Source organism: Sycon ciliatum, chromosome 13, assembly GCF_964019385.1.
Source record: "Sycon ciliatum chromosome 13, ocSycCili1.1, whole genome shotgun sequence".
NCBI classification, from domain to species: Eukaryota; Metazoa; Porifera; class Calcarea; order Leucosolenida; family Sycettidae; genus Sycon; species Sycon ciliatum.
In genome coordinates this window covers 6,859,630-6,880,452 of record NC_088655.1, presented here as the reverse complement: position 1 = coordinate 6,880,452, position 20,823 = coordinate 6,859,630, and the positions used below count along the sequence as shown (strand labels likewise).

At 44.6% G+C, this 20,823-nt stretch overlaps 1 protein-coding gene across 1 annotated transcript in view; it reads right to left on the bottom strand.

Moving 5' to 3' along the window:
- Window positions 1-13,483: 13,483 nt before the first annotated feature.
- LOC135829113 (serine/threonine-protein phosphatase 6 regulatory ankyrin repeat subunit A-like) overlaps window positions 13,484-20,823 on the bottom strand; it is a 209,565-nt gene continuing 202,225 nt past the window's right edge. Inside the window, exons 8-9 of the mRNA XM_065341520.1 lie at window positions 13,773-13,871; window positions 13,484-13,489 (exon numbers count right to left, since the gene is read on the bottom strand). Of these exons, the coding sequence (XP_065197592.1) occupies window positions 13,484-13,489; window positions 13,773-13,871 (105 nt within the window). The remainder of the gene's footprint in view (window positions 13,490-13,772; window positions 13,872-20,823) is intronic.

Sequence of the window (20,823 nt, the reverse complement as noted above, 5' to 3'; positions counted from 1 at the left end):
AGTAGTAGTAGTAGTAGTAGTAGTAGTAGTAGTAGTAGTAGTAGTAGTAGTAGTAGTAGTAGTAGTAGTAGTAGTAGTAGTAGTAGTAGTAGTAGTAGTAGTAGTAGTAGTAGTAGTAGTAGTAGTAGTAGTAGTAGTAGTAGTAGTAGTAGTAGTAGTAGTAGTAGTAGTAGTAGTAGTAGTAGTAGTAGTAGTAGTAGTAGTAGTAGTAGTAGTAGTAGTAGTAGTAGTAGTAGTAGTAGTAGTAGTAGTAGTAGTAGTAGTAGTAGTAGTAGTAGTAGTAGTAGTAGTAGTAGTAGTAGTAGTAGTAGTAGTAGTAGTAGTAGTAGTAGTAGTAGTAGTAGTAGTAGTAGTAGTAGTAGTAGTAGTAGTAGTAGTAGTAGTAGTAGTAGTAGTAGTAGTAGTAGTAGTAGTAGTAGTAGTAGTAGTAGTAGTAGTAGTAGTAGTAGTAGTAGTAGTAGTAGTAGTAGTAGTAGTAGTAGTAGTAGTAGTAGTAGTAGTAGTAGTAGTAGTAGTAGTAGTAGTAGTAGTAGTAGTAGTAGTAGTAGTAGTAGTAGTAGTAGTAGTAGTAGTAGTAGTAGTAGTAGTAGTAGTAGTAGTAGTAGTAGTAGTAGTAGTAGTAGTAGTAGTAGTAGTAGTAGTAGTAGTAGTAGTAGTAGTAGTAGTAGTAGTAGTAGTAGTAGTAGTAGTAGTAGTAGTAGTAGTAGTAGTAGTAGTAGTAGTAGTAGTAGTAGTAGTAGTAGTAGTAGTAGTAGTAGTAGTAGTAGTAGTAGTAGTAGTAGTAGTAGTAGTAGTAGTAGTAGTAGTAGTAGTAGTAGTAGTAGTAGTAGTAGTAGTAGTAGTAGTAGTAGTAGTAGTAGTAGTAGTAGTAGTAGTAGTAGTAGTAGTAGTAGTAGTAGTAGTAGTAGTAGTAGTAGTAGTAGTAGTAGTAGTAGTAGTAGTAGTAGTAGTAGTAGTAGTAGTAGTAGTAGTAGTAGTAGTAGTAGTAGTAGTAGTAGTAGTAGTAGTAGTAGTAGTAGTAGTAGTAGTAGTAGTAGTAGTAGTAGTAGTAGTAGTAGTAGTAGTAGTAGTAGTAGTAGTAGTAGTAGTAGTAGTAGTAGTAGTAGTAGTAGTAGTAGTAGTAGTAGTAGTAGTAGTAGTAGTAGTAGTAGTAGTAGTAGTAGTAGTAGTAGTAGTAGTAGTAGTAGTAGTAGTAGTAGTAGTAGTAGTAGTAGTAGTAGTAGTAGTAGTAGTAGTAGTAGTAGTAGTAGTAGTAGTAGTAGTAGTAGTAGTAGTAGTAGTAGTAGTAGTAGTAGTAGTAGTAGTAGTAGTAGTAGTAGTAGTAGTAGTAGTAGTAGTAGTAGTAGTAGTAGTAGTAGTAGTAGTAGTAGTAGTAGTAGTAGTAGTAGTAGTAGTAGTAGTAGTAGTAGTAGTAGTAGTAGTAGTAGTAGTAGTAGTAGTAGTAGTAGTAGTAGTAGTAGTAGTAGTAGTAGTAGTAGTAGTAGTAGTAGTAGTAGTAGTAGTAGTAGTAGTAGTAGTAGTAGTAGTAGTAGTAGTAGTAGTAGTAGTAGTAGTAGTAGTAGTAGTAGTAGTAGTAGTAGTAGTAGTAGTAGTAGTAGTAGTAGTAGTAGTAGTAGTAGTAGTAGTAGTAGTAGTAGTAGTAGTAGTAGTAGTAGTAGTAGTAGTAGTAGTAGTAGTAGTAGTAGTAGTAGTAGTAGTAGTAGTAGTAGTAGTAGTAGTAGTAGTAGTAGTAGTAGTAGTAGTAGTAGTAGTAGTAGTAGTAGTAGTAGTAGTAGTAGTAGTAGTAGTAGTAGTAGTAGTAGTAGTAGTAGTAGTAGTAGTAGTAGTAGTAGTAGTAGTAGTAGTAGTAGTAGTAGTAGTAGTAGTAGTAGTAGTAGTAGTAGTAGTAGTAGTAGTAGTAGTAGTAGTAGTAGTAGTAGTAGTAGTAGTAGTAGTAGTAGTAGTAGTAGTAGTAGTAGTAGTAGTAGTAGTAGTAGTAGTAGTAGTAGTAGTAGTAGTAGTAGTAGTAGTAGTAGTAGTAGTAGTAGTAGTAGTAGTAGTAGTAGTAGTAGTAGTAGTAGTAGTAGTAGTAGTAGTAGTAGTAGTAGTAGTAGTAGTAGTAGTAGTAGTAGTAGTAGTAGTAGTAGTAGTAGTAGTAGTAGTAGTAGTAGTAGTAGTAGTAGTAGTAGTAGTAGTAGTAGTAGTAGTAGTAGTAGTAGTAGTAGTAGTAGTAGTAGTAGTAGTAGTAGTAGTAGTAGTAGTAGTAGTAGTAGTAGTAGTAGTAGTAGTAGTAGTAGTAGTAGTAGTAGTAGTAGTAGTAGTAGTAGTAGTAGTAGTAGTAGTAGTAGTAGTAGTAGTAGTAGTAGTAGTAGTAGTAGTAGTAGTAGTAGTAGTAGTAGTAGTACTTGGTCCGTTTCATCGCAATTGTCGCTTATCTCCCACGCACATTTTGACAGGTAAAACCCAGTCCGATCTCGATATCTAACTCACATTCGTTTGGGAGGTTGTGATAGCAAGATCAGAGGAGACCAGAAAGAAAAACCATCGCGACTAGCGCCAGTGGCATCGCGATTCATACAATTTTGATGGAAAAGTGGGAAACCTTTCGCTGCAGTGAATGCACTGCATGCAGTGGATGCACACATTCACTGCAGCGAAAAGCCAAGCGCAGCTCAAAGACCGGAACTGTAGCAGGGGAAATCGACATCCTGACCTGGAGAGCGTGACAGTCACGGCCAGGCCAGCCAGCTCAGTTGTTTGAACTGCAATGTTTGAACTGCGATGACCTGGTATTCTTTACAAGCCTGCAAACTGATGCCTTGATGGCGAGATGGTGGCAAAGAAGACATTGTCGACCTGGCAGCGGCAGTACAAGAGTCGTGGTCAGCGTATCCAGCAGAGCGTATGACAGCTGTCTGGAGAGGGATGTGTGCCTGATTCAAAAACATTGTTGAACACACAGTACTGTAGTGACAGACGGGTCACGCTGCCCACGTTCCTCCAAGTGCCAAAGTGACAACGGCGACTGTTCCTTTCCCGTCGCTGCTATACGCCAAGCAGAGAAAGCAAGAGATACGGTACTCTACGCTAGCAGCTATACACACCAGTGAATGTGAGCTCAAGTGGCATCAGCTCAGTGATACAGAGCCAGAGTCGGATAAACTAAAGCCTGAGTGCAAGAAGGCGCTCCGTTGCTGTTTTCTTTTGTACATTTTTTGTAACCTTGCTTCCTTTCTTCGACTTGCTTCATCAGATTCGATCGCTGAATTTATTTCTTGTGGCGGACAGGAATCCTGTATCATGCTTCTTCACTGTGCGTATTGGAAATTTCACAGAGCGGTAAAAAACTCCTGTTCTTAGTTGCGATAGATAAGCGACAATTGCGATGAAACGGACCAAGTAGTAGTAGTAGTAGTAGTAGTAGTAGTAGTAGTAGTAGTAGTAGTAGTAGTAGTAGTAGTAGTAGTAGTAGTAGTAGTAGTAGTAGTAGTAGTAGTAGTAGTAGTAGTAGTAGTAGTAGTAGTAGTAGTAGTAGTAGTAGTAGTAGTAGTAGTAGTAGTAGTAGTAGTAGTAGTAGTAGTAGTAGTAGTAGTAGTAGTAGTAGTAGTAGTAGTAGTAGTAGTAGTAGTAGTAGTAGTAGTAGTAGTAGTAGTAGTAGTAGTAGTAGTAGTAGTAGTAGTAGTAGTAGTAGTAGTAGTAGTAGTAGTAGTAGTAGTAGTAGTAGTAGTAGTAGTAGTAGTAGTAGTAGTAGTAGTAGTAGTAGTAGTAGTAGTAGTAGTAGTAGTAGTAGTAGTAGTAGTAGTAGTAGTAGTAGTAGTAGTAGTAGTAGTAGTAGTAGTAGTAGTAGTAGTAGTAGTAGTAGTAGTAGTAGTAGTAGAAGTAGTAGTAGTAGTAGTAGTAGTAGTAGTAGTAGTAGTAGTAGTAGTAGTAGTAGTAGTAGTAGTAGTAGTAGTAGTAGTAGTAGTAGTAGTAGTAGTAGTAGTAGTAGTAGTAGTAGTAGTAGTAGTAGTAGTAGTAGTAGTAGTAGTAGTAGTAGTAGTAGTAGTAGTAGTAGTAGTAGTAGTAGTAGTAGTAGTAGTAGTAGTAGTAGTAGTAGTAGTAGTAGTAGTAGTAGTAGTAGTAGTAGTAGTAGTAGTAGTAGTAGTAGTAGTAGTAGTAGTAGTAGTAGTAGTAGTAGTAGTAGTAGTAGTAGTAGTAGTAGTAGTAGTAGTAGTAGTAGTAGTAGTAGTAGTAGTAGTAGTAGTAGTAGTAGTAGTAGTAGTAGTAGTAGTAGTAGTAGTAGTAGTAGTAGTAGAAGTAGTAGTAGTAAGGCCTCTTTTACGGGCAAATGACGCATATGCGTAAACCAAAAGCAACAAGAAACTCAATAAACAATGTCCAACAAAAGAATCTGCTGACTGCAAAAAAAGGACACAAGGTAAAACTCAAGTCCAATAGATCGCGTATGGTACGTATGTGTGAACAAACCAAAAGCCGATTGAGTGGTGAATGTGGAATGTGTAAGTTGAAAACTCGAGTCTGATAAATAGCCTATTGGGGGTATATGTGTAAAAACATCATAAACCAATAGGGTGGTGGATGTATAATTTGTCTGCGTGTGAATGCTTATTTCGATCTGTCCGATAAACAAAACAAAACAAACTATTATAAAAGTAGAACCAAAAAAAACAAAAAAAACAAAAAAAAAAACCAAGACATGCTCAAACACAGATATGTCCGTTACGTCACAACATCCGTTTAGGATCGGCCACACAGCCCCATGCCACTACCGGAGCAGCCTGCACTCCGTGACAAACGAATTGCCACGGCGTACGCCCCGAGCTCCCCGGCATCCACGCAGACAGGTTACGGCCCAGCGGAGGAGGCAGAAGGCAATCTTGGCTCGAAGATGGTGCATGACGACGGAGTACTGTAGGTCAGAGTGCTTCTCCACCACGCGCTGAACAAGCCGCTTCAGGAACATTCCACACTCTGCCCCAGCCATGCCATTCGTAGCAAACACCAACGGAGTGAAGGCACCTCGCTCGACGTCCGTGATCCTCTGGCAGTATTTTCGCTTCTTCTCCAACTCGTTGGTGCGCAGTTGGCCAAGGGCTTCCGAACGCGACAGCAGGGACGCTTTAGGGTGGGTGACCCTGACATCAAAGAAAGCGTCCTGCTGCCTTGTCCAGAAACCCCCGGCCCTGATGTCCAAACGAGCTTCAGCGCTGCGATTGGCGGTCCGGCCGGCGAGCACCTCGCCATCGAGAGGGAGCAGTCTAGGCTCGACCTCCACATCTGGCACGACATCGCCAAGGACAGCCGCCAGGGTGTCCCGGATTTCGTCATGACGTGCCATCGGGTACCCCCCATGTGGACACGTCATCGAGTGGTGTAGGGTGGTGTCCGCTCCACAAGCGCATTTGCACGGGACATCCAGTGGCAGGTACCCATAGCGTATGCACACCGCATCTCGAAAGTCGGACTTGTTCAGAATTGTCCGGTGCGCAGTAAGCGGGGCACACGTCAGCCATGACGACACGCCCTTCTCACCGGCGATATCTGTGAGGCATTTCTGAGGCGGTGGCAGATCGGGATACAACGCCGCGACTAGTGCCTTCTGCGACTTCTCCTTGTCCTTGCGACGTGAGACCGCTCGCTTGCGGGACTCGGTAACGGCTGCGACCGACGGGTTATCACGAACCGGCTGGGTGGTGTGGACCCCAGGTTCTGGCCGGGTCACAGGTCCAGGAGGATCACGAACGGACGCAGCAGAAGACGCAGCAGAAGCAGAAGCAACCGACAATGGTGGATTCCGGTGCGATGCTAAAGACACCTCCTCGCCATCGGGCACGGACGCAGCAGAAGCAGAAGCAACCGACAAGGGTAGATTCTGAGGCGATGCCAAAGACACCTCCTCGCCATCGGGGACGGCACTCCCCGAACCATCACCGACCATCAGACGTACAAGCGGCTCCGTCACCGCAACAGAAGTGGAATACTCCCGCTCCGCCTCAGCCGCCAGAATCGGGATGTTTAGGCCTCCAAGGCGGGTGGGCACTGAGAGGAGTCGCCGAAGGCTTGCCTCATCAGGCACCTCCCGACCCAAGAGGAGGGGTAGCAGGTCACGGTTGACCAGGGTATCCAGGCGCTCTAGTAACGCAGGCGGGCAGGATGCCACTCGGAGCACGTAGCGCCACTTGGAGTAGACACCCTGCAGCGTGGCGTAAACTGCATGAGGCTGAGTACGGGCCACAGATACCAGGTTCACCACCTGCTTGCACCAGGCGGATACCGCCTCCTCAAGGTACGCGGCCTTGAAGCTTCCTGTGCCGAGCACTCCTCCCAGATATCGACAACCGGAGGTGATGATTTTGATGCCGGTGCCGGCGAACAGGGTGGACGCCTCCTCCAAACACTCCTCCTTGACCAGCAGCACCGTTTTTGTTGGGTTAGGGGTATATCCGTAGGCCGGGCCAAGCTCCTTCACACTGTTCCAATAGCGCAACAGAGACCGGACACGGCCAGCGGCGGAATCGTCGTCAGCGTACCACTCCTGCACGATATCGGGGCAGAGCTCTCCCAAGCGGCGTATGAGAGGCGTTATGGCCACAGCGTATATTCCCATCGCCAAGGGATCGCCCTGACAGGTACCCTCGCGCGACAGCACTTCGCCACCACCAGCAACAAACAATCGGCTTGGCGAACGGTAGGTGTTGTGGAAGATCTGGCCAAGCGGCGGGCAGACCACGGGTACATTATGCATGGCGACGGCACGGTTCAGCGAGTTGAAAGCGTTCCCTGCGTCTACCAGTAGGATCGCCTCAGTCGCTGGTTGCTCAAAGAGGTGCTCCATGGCATGTACCGCAGCCTCGCAGCCAGATGGGACGCCCGCGCACAGCTGCAGAGGAGCCGTGACCATGAGCATGTCAGGCTCTATCACTCGGGCGACAGCCTTGCAGACGATCCTACGGAACACCTCACCCACTGCGATTGGCCGCACGCCCGGGTCCTTATTGAGCGGAATCAGCCGGGCCGCAGTGAAGGCTGCCAAGGAATCCGGGTCAACATCCTCCCTGCACAGAAGCCTGGCGGTCTCCGCCATGGAAGAAGCCAGCCGGTCCGAACAAGCTCCGTAGCATGTGTGAGTAGAAGTAGTAGTAGTAGTAGTAGTAGTAGTAGTAGTAGTAGTAGTAGTAGTAGTAGTAGTAGTAGTAGTAGTAGTAGTAGTAGTAGTAGTAGTAGTAGTAGTAGTAGTAGTAGTAGTAGTAGTAGTAGTAGTAGTAGTAGTAGTAGTAGTAGTAGTAGTAGTAGTAGTAGTAGTAGTAGTAGTAGTAGTAGTAGTAGTAGTAGTAGTAGTAGTAGTAGTAGTAGTAGTAGTAGTAGTAGTAGTAGTAGTAGTAGTAGTAGTAGTAGTAGTAGTAGTAGTAGTAGTAGTAGTAGTAGTAGTAGTAGTAGTAGTAGTAGTAGTAGTAGTAGTAGTAGTAGTAGTAGTAGTAGTAGTAGTAGTAGTAGTAGTAGTAGTAGTAGTAGTAGTAGTAGTAGTAGTAGTAGTAGTAGTAGTAGTAGTAGTAGTAGTAGTAGTAGTAGTAGTAGTAGTAGTAGTAGTAGTAGTAGTAGTAGTAGTAGTAGTAGTAGTAGTAGTAGTAGTAGTAGTAGTAGTAGTAGTAGTAGTAGTAGTAGTAGTATAGTAGTAGTAGTAGTAGTAGTAGTAGTAGTAGTAGTAGTAGTAGTAGTAGTAGTAGTAGTAGTAGTAGTAGTAGTAGTAGTAGTAGTAGTAGTAGTAGTAGTAGTAGTAGTAGTAGTAGTAGTAGTAGTAGTAGTAGTAGTAGTAGTAGTAGTAGTAGTAGTAGTAGTAGTAGTAGTAGTAGTAGTAGTAGTAGTAGTAGTAGTAGTAGTAGTAGTAGTAGTAGTAGTAGTAGTAGTAGTAGTAGTAGTAGTAGTAGTAGTAGTAGTAGTAGTAGTAGTAGTAGTAGTAGTAGTAGTAGTAGTAGTAGTAGTAGTAGTAGTAGTAGTAGTAGTAGTAGTAGTAGTAGTAGTAGTAGTAGTAGTAGTAGTAGTAGTAGTAGTAGTAGTAGTAGTAGTAGTAGTAGTAGTAGTAGTAGTAGTAGTAGTAGTAGTAGTAGTAGTAGTAGTAGTAGTAGTAGTAGTAGTAGTAGTAGTAGTAGTAGTAGTAGTAGTAGTAGTAGTAGTAGTAGTAGTAGTAGTAGTAGTAGTAGTAGTAGTAGTAGTAGTAGTAGTAGTAGTAGTAGTAGTAGTAGTAGTAGTAGTAGTAGTAGTAGTAGTAGTAGTAGTAGTAGTAGTAGTAGTAGTAGTAGTAGTAGTAGTAGTAGTAGTAGTAGTAGTAGTAGTAGTAGTAGTAGTAGTAGTAGTAGTAGTAGTAGTAGTAGTAGTAGTAGTAGTAGTAGTAGTAGTAGTAGTAGTAGTAGTAGTAGTAGTAGTAGTAGTAGTAGTAGTAGTAGTAGTAGTAGTAGTAGTAGTAGTAGTAGTAGTAGTAGTAGTAGTAGTAGTAGTAGTAGTAGTAGTAGTAGTAGTAGTAGTAGTAGTAGTAGTAGTAGTAGTAGTAGTAGTAGTAGTAGTAGTAGTAGTAGTAGTAGTAGTAGTAGTAGTAGTAGTAGTAGTAGTAGTAGTAGTAGTAGTAGTAGTAGTAGTAGTAGTAGTAGTAGTAGTAGTAGTAGTAGTAGTAGTAGTAGTAGTAGTAGTAGTAGTAGTAGTAGTAGTAGTAGTAGTAGTAGTAGTAGTAGTAGTAGTAGTAGTAGTAGTAGTAGTAGTAGTAGTAGTAGTAGTAGTAGTAGTAGTAGTAGTAGTAGTAGTAGTAGTAGTAGTAGTAGTAGTAGTAGTAGTAGTAGTAGTAGTAGTAGTAGTAGTAGTAGTAGTAGTAGTAGTAGTAGTAGTAGTAGTAGTAGTAGTAGTAGTAGTAGTAGTAGTAGTAGTAGTAGTAGTAGTAGTAGTAGTAGTAGTAGTAGTAGTAGTAGTAGTAGTAGTAGTAGTAGTAGTAGTAGTAGTAGTAGTAGTAGTAGTAGTAGTAGTAGTAGTAGTAGTAGTAGTAGTAGTAGTAGTAGTAGTAGTAGTAGTAGTAGTAGTAGTAGTAGTAGTAGTAGTAGTAGTAGTAGTAGTAGTAGTAGTAGTAGTAGTAGTAGTAGTAGTAGTAGTAGTAGTAGTAGTAGTAGTAGTAGTAGTAGTAGTAGTAGTAGTAGTAGTAGTAGTAGTAGTAGTAGTAGTAGTAGTAGTAGTAGTAGTAGTAGTAGTAGTAGTAGTAGTAGTAGTAGTAGTAGTAGTAGTAGTAGTAGTAGTAGTAGTAGTAGTAGTAGTAGTAGTAGTAGTAGTAGTAGTAGTAGTAGTAGTAGTAGTAGTAGTAGTAGTAGTAGTAGTAGTAGTAGTAGTAGTAGTAGTAGTAGTAGTAGTAGTAGTAGTAGTAGTAGTAGTAGTAGTAGTAGTAGTAGTAGTAGTAGTAGTAGTAGTAGTAGTAGTAGTAGTAGTAGTAGTAGTAGTAGTAGTAGTAGTAGTAGTAGTAGTAGTAGTAGTAGTAGTAGTAGTAGTAGTAGTAGTAGTAGTAGTAGTAGTAGTAGTAGTAGTAGTAGTAGTAGTAGTAGTAGTAGTAGTAGTAGTAGTAGTAGTAGTAGTAGTAGTAGTAGTAGTAGTAGTAGTAGTAGTAGTAGTAGTAGTAGTAGTAGTAGTAGTAGTAGTAGTAGTAGTAGTAGTAGTAGTAGTAGTAGTAGTAGTAGTAGTAGTAGTAGTAGTAGTAGTAGTAGTAGTAGTAGTAGTAGTAGTAGTAGTAGTAGTAGTAGTAGTAGTAGTAGTAGTAGTAGTAGTAGTAGTAGTAGTAGTAGTAGTAGTAGTAGTAGTAGTAGTAGTAGTAGTAGTAGTAGTAGTAGTAGTAGTAGTAGTAGTAGTAGTAGTAGTAGTAGTAGTAGTAGTAGTAGTAGTAGTAGTAGTAGTAGTAGTAGTAGTAGTAGTAGTAGTAGTAGTAGTAGTAGTAGTAGTAGTAGTAGTAGTAGTAGTAGTAGTAGTAGTAGTAGTAGTAGTAGTAGTAGTAGTAGTAGTAGTAGTAGTAGTAGTAGTAGTAGTAGTAGTAGTAGTAGTAGTAGTAGTAGTAGTAGTAGTAGTAGTAGTAGTAGTAGTAGTAGTAGTAGTAGTAGTAGTAGTAGTAGTAGTAGTAGTAGTAGTAGTAGTAGTAGTAGTAGTAGTAGTAGTAGTAGTAGTAGTAGTAGTAGTAGTAGTAGTAGTAGTAGTAGTAGTAGTAGTAGTAGTAGTAGTAGTAGTAGTAGTAGTAGTAGTAGTAGTAGTAGTAGTAGTAGTAGTAGTAGTAGTAGTAGTAGTAGTAGTAGTAGTAGTAGTAGTAGTAGTAGTAGTAGTAGTAGTAGTAGTAGTAGTAGTAGTAGTAGTAGTAGTAGTAGTAGTAGTAGTAGTAGTAGTAGTAGTAGTAGTAGTAGTAGTAGTAGTAGTAGTAGTAGTAGTAGTAGTAGTAGTAGTAGTAGTAGTAGTAGTGTGTGTGTGTGTGTGTGTTCGTGTGTGATTTCGTGTGTGTGTGTGTGTGTGTGTGTGTGTTCGTGTGTGATTTCGTGTGTGTGTGTGTGTGTGTGTGTGTGGTGTGTCGTTCTGTGGATGGTTTTGATCAACAGAAGTCTGTAAGGGGCCGTCCGTAAATATCGATGTTTTTTTAGAGACGATATTGGTGTGTCTGGGGGGGAGGGGGTTTGAGCCATGTGCGTCTTTTCGAGCATCAGAAAAATATCGATGTAAATATCTGAAGTTTCGCCGATCCCTGCACGCGGACGTCTAAATGGCTATACAAGAAATGTGAAACCAGCTTCCGTTCGCGGAGCTAAAACTCGCGACACAAGAACAAAATCAAAAATAGGAAGCTGTACGCCAATGGCGAATTTCAAGAGCAAAAGAATGAGCTATTGATTGTGGAAATCGGCCGAACGATGCCTGCAGGAGACCTTTTTCATGACGTAGAGGCAGTGCGAACAAACACGGACGAACTCCACAACATCCTGGGCACTTCAAGACCTACCTGCAGATGGTCTTGGATGGCACTTTGCTCTTGGCAAAGGCTGCACCGGCAGACCAGTTTATCCATCGCCAAGCTGGCAGAGACGCTGAGAATGGTACAATGGAGCGATGCGAGCACTGCAAGTATGTCTTCTTGTCAGCGGCTGATAAGCTTCGCCACAACCGCCTGAGTCATAGCAGTGAAGGCACTACATCCAGGCAGCAAAAGGAGCATGTGTGCTCGTATTTGGATGGTGCTTCTACTTGTGGCTTAGCCTTCACCACCTACTATGGGCTAATGCAGCACAAGAAGGCTGCTGGCCACAAGTGTTCTCGAGGGCGACCAAAAAAGTCATAATGCTCTCCTTCTAGACCATATAAATACTGCAAACTTGCCATCTTGGGTTCATATTATTCACAAAAAAAGGAAAAAAATGAGCATCCAAAAATATTGATTCCATGATCTAGATGTACATGTGCGTCTTCTGGGGGGAGGGGGGGGGGTCAAGGGAGAGAAGCACCAATATCGTCTCTAAAAAAACATCGATATTTACGGACGGCCCCTAAATATTGAGTTGATTAAACCTGCTGTTGAATCTAATGTGTTGTCGTGTGAGTCTGGTTCTGTGCCTGAATAGCCAGTGCAGTGTGATCTCGATATTCTTACTTTGTAGCTGAGTCCAGGCTCATTGGAATACTTAGCCGAATTCTCCGACGAGCTCTAGTTCCCTAGCTTCTCTAAGAATTCTCATTACAGACTCCTTTCTAGTTTCGAAGATATTTATATTCTTGTGTATCTGTTCTCAAACAAATTCCTCGTCTTGTGCATGTGTTCTCAAACACATTCCTCATAGTATTTGCAGTGGTCTCGCGCTCTTTGATTTGTTTGATTCGCGCATGACTTTCCCTTCTTTTCTTTTGTCATGTTAGCATCCCCCACCTCACAACAGAGCAACCGAGTTTTGGATTAAGCTGGGAGTGCCGATTTGAGCAACTGGTACGATGGTTCTGCTTGGAGCAGCTAGATGGCTCGCAGCTGAGCCAGCAAATGACTCCTCTTGGAGCAGGTGAATGACTCCGCATGGAGCTGGGAAATGACTCCGCATGGAACCGGCGAATGACTCCGCATGGAGCCGGCGAATGACTCCGCATGGAGCCGCCAAATGAGTCCACATGGAGCCGCCAATGACTCCGCTTGGAGCCGCCGAATGACTCCGCATGGAGCCGCCGAATGACTCCGCATGGAGCCGCCAATGACTCCGCATGGAGCCGCCAATGACTCTGAGTAGAGCCGCCAAGTGCTAAATGTATAGAGATGCATAACCAGTTGAGAGCATTATATTCTCATGGACTATACAGATACCGTCATATGTGCGCCAGAAACATGAGTTGAGCTAGTGGGTGGGAGGGTGGGAAGGAAATTGTTTGGGAACACATGTTCCGCAAGTTGCACGCTCGAAATTCCAAACAGCTATGACATGCAAGAGACATTGTACAGGATTTTGAAGGGGGCGTTGCGTCGTGACTCGCGCATGCGTGCAGGTTGGGCCAGCTTCAAAAGATTTTGTGCGGGCTTTGGAATGTCGATCTACACCCCACCCCAAAGCAAACCTACCTGCAAAATTTGAGCGAAATCTGAGAGATCGACTTGCACATATGTTCTGGTTTTCTCAGACATGCTCTCTTAAATATTTTTTAAAGTTCTTGCATGTGCATGACTGCTTACTTTCACTTTCCTTTTATGTGGTGCCATCCATGCATCGTCAACATATTTGTTTGCTTCTAGCTCATGCTAGGTTTTACACTTCATTTCTCACATCAAATCGTCTGCCATACGGTAAATTGGGAAGTTTAGCTCTGCTCCTCCTAACCGGCATTGGCGTCATTTGTTCCCGCTCATTACAAGTCATCTATGGCTCCTCATTAGCCAGCTGCTATCCATTGCTTGGTATTTCACTTCACAACTATTGTAAGTGCATTGCGGGGATTTCCAAGATAGTTGGATGCAGCAATGTGGCATTGCTTTCAAGCTTGTTGAACATTTGCATTACAATACAAGTTACTCAAAGCAGCACACTATCTCCCCAAAAGGTCTTTATTGTCTGTGATAAGTTCGAAGGCATGAGGGATAGCGTAAGAACTTCACATAAAAGAAGCCTCAAAAATACGTCCAACCCTCTGCTGCCAACAAGAGGCAATTCAAAAGCACAGCACGGATGCCTGCAATGAACAAAAAACTGGTGCAGCATTGGCATACCCGAGTGTTCTCCCCATGTGGGTTGGTAGATTGGTTTTGTTCAGGACAAGAAAGTACGCCACTGGAAATTGAACCAAACATGTTTGGATGAGACTTCTTCATGCAGATTTACACAAACCACCATTATTGTACGGGTTACGCACAAAGACATGACTGATTGTGCTGTTCAACTATCTTACTTGCCACTGGAAGTGTAACATTGTGCAAGTGTACAAAATACCAAAGAATTCCAATCTAGTAGCCGGTTGCTTTACAGAACCATGATAGTGTTCAGTGCTATTTCACATGAAAACATACACCAAATCTCATCAAGACACTGGACTTATACGTATTTTTGAGGTGACGCAAGGAACTCAATAGTGTTGTCTAGGCTGTTGAAGATAGTGAAAACTGTTGTTCTCCTTTGAAAATGTTTCCCAATTGTGCATGTATTATTGTGCGTACAAGAAATGAACATGAGACATGGTACACATGCACCGGACCGGACTATGTACAACCGTAAAATCTTTCTTTTCTGTTCATACACTAACAAGGATGCACCAGGGATATCCTGACTTACATTATCCTTTGAGTCCAACGAATGTCCAGAATTAAGTAGATGTTCTGCTACGGAAACATGACCATGCTTTGCTGCAATGTGTAATGGTGTTCTACCATACTAGAAGTAGCATTGTTAATGAATACAAACCAAGTACACACAAACACACATAAACATACACAAATACACACATACACATGACGATTCACAAACACATAAAAATATGCATGAACGCACACACACACATGCACACGCACACACACCCACACACACCCACACACACACACACACACACACACATGCACACATAGACACACACACACATACATACACACACAACCATGCATGTGCGAAAACACACACACACACAAACAAACAAACACAGTTATGGAGTAAGGTAACACCGACAATGGCATAGGGATTTCTGGATCATTATCAATGAAGATTTCTTTGGGAATTAATGAACAATTTCTTTGGAGACAAGAATACAATTTTCACTAGTATACTTTCATGCCTGATCATAAGGTGAAATACAGGCAAAATGCAATGAACATGGCATGACTCATGTTGTGTGTGATTGTGTGCGCTTGTGCATGTTCATGAATGTTGAGCACACACACGCAGGCGTACACATGTGTGTGCGCGCATGAGAGCATGCCGTTTACTTTGCATATGCATGCTACTGCAGGTGTGCGTATGTGACGTATTTGTGTGGGCAAGGGGTACTTGTTTGTGAGTGTGATTATTTCTCTCTCTCTCTCTCTTTCTGTCTCTCTCTCTCTCTTTCTCGCTCTCTCTCTCTCTCACTCTCTCTCTCTCTATTACTTTCTTGATATCAAGCGTATTTACTATTGATCACTACATATCAATTCTTGTTGAGCTTTGTATTATTTATCTGCGCTCTGCTCGTGACGTCCATCCATTTTCCAGTATTATGTTTCTAGTATTGTTGTGAGTGCACACGATGACGTAGGTCGCCATTTTGTCCATGTGATCTTGGTGCGCGAGCCATGATCTTTTTTCTCTTGCTCTTTTAGTTTTAGTTCTTCTTGTGCAAAAGCAAGTAATTGGTCCAATGTCGAGTGGGATGTGAGTGTTGGCAAAGTATTTCCTTTTGTCCATGGCAGGCAAGGACCTGAAGGTGTATGAATGCCTTGATAGGATCCGGGCACTGCGAACAGCAACCAACACTAGAGTTGGTGCAGTGTCCGCAGCTGCCACATTTGTGCAAGACAGTGTTGCCACGCCATGACCGCAGCTTTGCTACCATTGTGGAGAACCGGGCCACTTCAAAAGACATCGCCCGAAGTTATCCCTAGCAGGGAATGGTACAAAACAAGAGCACCGGCGCAAGGACCTGTTCTGCCACTTCTGTGACAAGAAAGGGCATGTCAAGAAGGACTGCGTGCTGAGACAAAAGTGGCTGGATACACATGGTAGCTGCTAAGTTAATGGGGCCTCAGTCTACTCCAAGGGCGTGTGCCTCCTGGTATCTGCATCATCATCGTGCTGGTCCTAACGCGAGTGATAGTGAGCGTGCTGCAGCAGTGATAGACACTGGCTCCAGCCGCACGTTAGTAACAGAAGCCCTGCTGCATTGCCTTGGTCTCGATGTGACGCCACTGACGAATAGTGACAGTATTGTAGCGCTGGATGGCAACACCATGCAGACGTGTGGTACAGTGACCCTCACGTTTTGGAGGCATGACGGACCAGTGAGTATACATGAAGTGGTCTTGAATGCTGTCGTTGTGCCTGATCTGTATGTAGTGGCCGCCGGCGTACTGATTGGCATTGACCTGGTGACTTTGTGTGGGCGCCTGTCTGTAGAGCATGCGAATGATCAGCTTGTGCGCGTCGTAATTCGGCCCGGTCCAGCCCCCGCAGATAGTAGCCCGCCAGTGCAATTCGCATCAGCAGCTGTGGCGCCTCCTGAACAGTCTACATGATTGCTATTGTAGGAGGATCAGCTGACTGACGGTATGGCCCCTAGTGCTAACAACGAAGTTCTCCAGCCAGTCGCCGATGACTCACCAATGCCTGTAGCTCCGACACGCCCGCATTCAAAGCTGTCTCATCATGTCCAAGTAGAGAGTGACAACAACGATGTCATCCTAAAGGTTGACGACGGCGAGATGCATTGGATGTCGGCAGAGAAGCTTTGGGAGGTTACATGGGTATAGAAGTCTGGTGAAGAACCAAATGGCTGTGATGGTCCGGGTATCAGCGAGTACCCGCGGAAGAAGATTACCGCAGAAGAGGAGACACAGTTCTTCTCTGCTGTGGAGGAGTGGATTGAGCGAGGCTGGCTGGTGAAGCGCGCCGCTGACACCCATGGTCGCCCAGTCTGTGTCTTGTCGTTGATTGCTGTGAGTCAGCCGCACAAGACGTCTACGCCTGTGCGTCCGGTGTTAGACTATCGGCACTTGTACAAGTTGTTAGTGTCCCACCCTGGAGCTAAGTTACCTGTGTGCGCACGTGCGTGAGTGTGTGTGTGTGTTTGTGTGTGTGTGTGTGTGTGTGTTTTTTTTACAAATATTCACAAACCCAACTCGTAAAATCAAAAATTATGTGGACAAAAACAAACAGCTACTGAGCAGGGGCTGCACTGGGCAGCAGTGATGGTGAGGTACCAGTGGCTCCACCGACCAAAGGTCTCGGCTTCAATGCCACAAGCACGCACCAGGAAAAAGAAACAGAAATGTAAAGCAAAGCTAGATCTAGCTATGGGGAAGTAGAATGGGTAAAAGTACCGGTAGGTGTTTAGAAAAATAAAAACAAGATGAAAAGAGAGGTTCTAAGTTCGTAAGATGAAAAGAGATTGTAAATATTATCAGTGTTTGGACTGATGTACAATGTGCATGTACATGTCAACTTCATCAACCAAAAGTTATGAACTTTTTCATTAGATCTGATCATGATGATGATGATGATTATGATGATGATGATGATGATGATGATGTGTGTGTGTGTGTGTGTGTGTGTGTGTGTGTGTGTGTGTGTGTGTGTGTGTGTGTGTTGAAGTAGCATTACGGTGATAATGCAGATTAATGGGTGCACGCAGCTTTGTGCCACCGCTCAATCTATGCTGCTGGGTTTAATAGTGCTGGTACTGCATGCTCATGATTTGCTGCTGGCTATAGTCTCTGTGCGGCTTGGCACTCTGCATGATATTGAATGCATCTCTCTACCTGACCTTGAACGTGTCTCTGACATTGAACGTGTTGATGCGTGTCGTTCGCCTCCGATGTGGAAAGCGTGTGGCGGCGCTATTATGACGTTTGCTTGTAGCGCTCAACGTGGGTGGCATGCATCGTTGCATGTCTTGCTAGAGTTTACTCTGCTAGATATTTCGATCCGTTCTGTGCGACGATTATTCTTGCTTGCTCGTAGTGTTTCACCCTAACACCTCCCATTTCTCACCTCTAATTTGCTTTGATAAAGTGAATAAACGGGGTGTTGGCCACGCTCACTTCCGGCTACTCAGGGCCCTCGGTCGTCGTCCCTCGGATTCAGACACTTGTAGATACTTAGCTGCGCCAACATTCTGCTTCGGCAGTGTCTACACGGCCGACTCTGAATCTTCTCTCGTAGATACTTGGCTCCGCCAACATTCTGCTCCGGCAGTGTCTACGTATTTGTTCCTGTAGCCTCTCACTCCGCTGGCCGGCACTCCCCCGTACCGCAAGTTGCTGTGTGTTGTAGTTAATGTGTGTGTGTGTGTGTGTGTGTGTGTGTGTGTGTGTGTGTGCGTGGCCATTTCTTGGCAACTGTCGATAGTAGTAGTAGTAGTAGTAGTAGTAGTAGTAGTAGTAGTAGTAGTAGTAGTAGTGTGTGTGTGTGTGTGTGTTCGTGTGTGTGTTCGTGTGTGTGTGTGTGTGTGTGTGTGTGTGTGTGTGTGTGTGTGTGTGTGTGTGTGTGTGTGTGTGGTGTGTGTGGTGTGTCGTTCTGTGGATGGTTTTGATCAACAGAAGTCTGTAAATATTGAGTTGATTAAACCTGCTGTTGAATCTAATGTGTTGTCGTGTGAGTCTGGTTCTGTGCCTGAATCGCCAGTGCAGTGTGATCTCGATATTCTTACTTTGTAGCTGAGTCCAGGCTCATTGGAATACTTAGCCGAATTCTCCGCCGGGCTCTAGTTCCCTAGCTTCTCTAAGAATTCTCATTACAGACTCCTTTCTAGTTTCGAAGATATTTATATTCTTGTGTATCTGTTCTCAAACAAATTCCTCGTCTTGTGCATGTGTTCTCAAACACATTCCTCATAGTATTTGCAGTGGTCTCGCGCTCTTTGATTTGTTTGACTCGCGCATGACTTTCCCTTCTTTTCTTTTGTCATGTTAGCATCCCCCACCTCACAACAGAGCAACCGAGTTTTGGATTAAGCTGGGAGTGCCGATTCGAGCAACTGGTACGATGGTTCTGCTTGGAGCAGCTAGATGGCTCGCAGCTGAGCCAGCAAATGACTCCTCTTGGAGCAGGTGAATGACTCCGCATGGAGCCGGGAAATGACTCCGCATGGAGCCGGCGAATGACTCCGCATGGAGCCGCCAAATGAGTCCACATGGAGCCGCCAATAACTCCGCTTGGAGCCGCCGAATGACTCCGCATGGAGCCGCCAATGACTCCGCATGGAGCCGCCAATGACTCTGAGTAGAGCCGCCAAGTGCTAAATATATAGAGATGCATAACCAGTTGAGAGCATATATTCTCATGGACTATACAGATACCGTCATATGTGCGCCAGAAACATGAGTTGAGCTAGTGGGTGGGAGGGTGGGAAGGAAATTGTTTGGGAACACATGTTCCGCAAGTTGCACGCTCGAAAGTCCAAACAGCTATGACATGCAAGAGACATTGTACAGGATTTTGAAGGGGGCGTGCCGTCGTGACTCGCGCATGCGTGCAGGTTGGGCCAGCTTGCTGGACTGGCTGCAAACTCGTGTTAGCATGCTAACGCTCATTTAGCATCCCCCCACCTCACAACAGAGTAACCGAGTTTTGGATTAAGCTGGGAGTGCCGATTCGAGCAACTGGCATGATGGCTCTGCTTGGAGCAGCTAGATGGCTCGCAGCTGAGCTAGCAAATGACTCCGCTTGGAGCAGGCGATTACGCCATAGGACACGGCCACTAGGGATCTTAACGAAGTCCTGTAAATTGCCTAATATTCGCGCGGATAAATGTTCGCTATTTTTTGGCGAGAAGAGCGTAACGCGAATATTAACCATCGCGAAATCTAACTTCAACAATGGGTGTATGTAAGTGGCCCCAGTGCTTCACGAACTTTTGCCATCCCAAACTCGTTGGTTTTAAGAAATCACGAAAAATTAGTGACTCGTATATTGGGCGGTTTACGGTAGTCGTGCCGTGCCGACTGCCAATTGCTACAATGACGCCACGCATGGACCACAGCTTGGTCTGGTAGTGCTGAACATCAATGTGGGTGCCAATCCATAGAGAATGGAGAGAGCGTGCCGATTTGTCATAATGTGTTTTCGGGTCTACAGAGTCCACAGCGTCATCAGATGCAATTCAGTGCCGATCAAAACTAGCACGGTCGGAGAGCATGGACGACTGGAGGGACTGGCCGAACAACACTTGGGCGGGACTGCTGCCATTGGAGTGTGGAGTATCGCGCCACTCTAACAGGCCGTGTTGGAAGGAGTCTACATCCAGATCTCCATTCCCGGTCGTCTTCGCAACGAGCATTTTTCCTGCTTTCACTGCTGATTCCGCGTGGCCGCTGGATTGGGGGTAGTGTGGGGTGGAAAAGCACTGTTCCACACCCCAACGCTTGCAGAACTCACGTACACGGGAAGAGGCAAACTGCGGGCCTCCATCTGTGAATATCTTGCGCGGTACGACAACATCTGCGAACCAACGGCCGAAGTGACAGATGATGTCATGGGAAGTAGCGGTACAGCCAATTCGAGCTACACACGGCCGGCCGGACAGATGGTCAGAATATACCAGGAACTGCCGGCCTTGGCAGGAGAAGAGATCTGCGCAGAGAATTCTCCAATGGAAAAGTCGGCTGTGGCTAGCGCATCCATGGCTCCTTCTGCTGCGAACGTTGGAGCTCACGGCAGACAGGGCAGGCAAGGATCAGGGCTGTGATGTCATCACTCATCCTCGGCCAGTAAACAACTTGGCACACACGACGCTTGGTGCGTTCCAGGCCTTGGTGAGACAAATGCAGGTCACTCAGTACACGGCGTTGTAGAGACTTGGGCACAACAAGACAACAAGAGAGCCACGGAGGACAATGCCGTTATCCAGGTTGAGGTGCTCACGGCCATTCCAATATGGAGCGAGAGCAGGTGTCATGTTACGCCTGGCAGAAGGGAAGCCGTCACGAATGTAGGAGACTAACTGCACGTAATCAACACCAGACCTAGCGGCATTGCGGAGCCCATGGAACGGGAAAACGAATAGCGCTAATCGGCAACCGGGCTCTGCACTGGAGCACACGTCAAGGCCTCAGCATAGGCATGCTCAGAGCCCTTGCGCCACGAGACGTCGAATTGATAGAGTTGGCCTTTGGTCATCAGATGTTGAAGCCGAGGGCTTTCAACCTGGTCCAGTGTGTAGGTGTTCAATATTGGAACAAGAGGCTGATGGTCAACAACTACATGAAATGATATGCCAGCAAGATAAGTGTGGCACTTTCGGGTGGCCCAGGCGACACCCAACATCTCCAGTTTGATCATTGCGTACCGGGATTCGGTGTCGGTGATGAATCTGCTGCCGCACTGAATGAGGCGCCACGAGGTGTTCAGGTACTGCCAGAGGCCAAATCCAAGACCCTTGGGTCTAGCGGCGTCACACTCGAGACGTGTCTGTGCTGACGAGTCGAAGAAGGCCAATAATGGTGGGTCAACTAGTGCTTGCTTCACAGCGTTCATAGCGACTGTGTGCTTGGGTAGCGAAAGAAACTCATTATTGGCCTTAAGCAGACCGTGGAGAGGCACGGCGTGTTCGGCGATGGCTGAGCTGAAATCACTTCACTGGTTGACGAGACCCATGAATGATCGCAAGTCAGTGCGATTTGCAGGGATCTCGAAGTCGGTG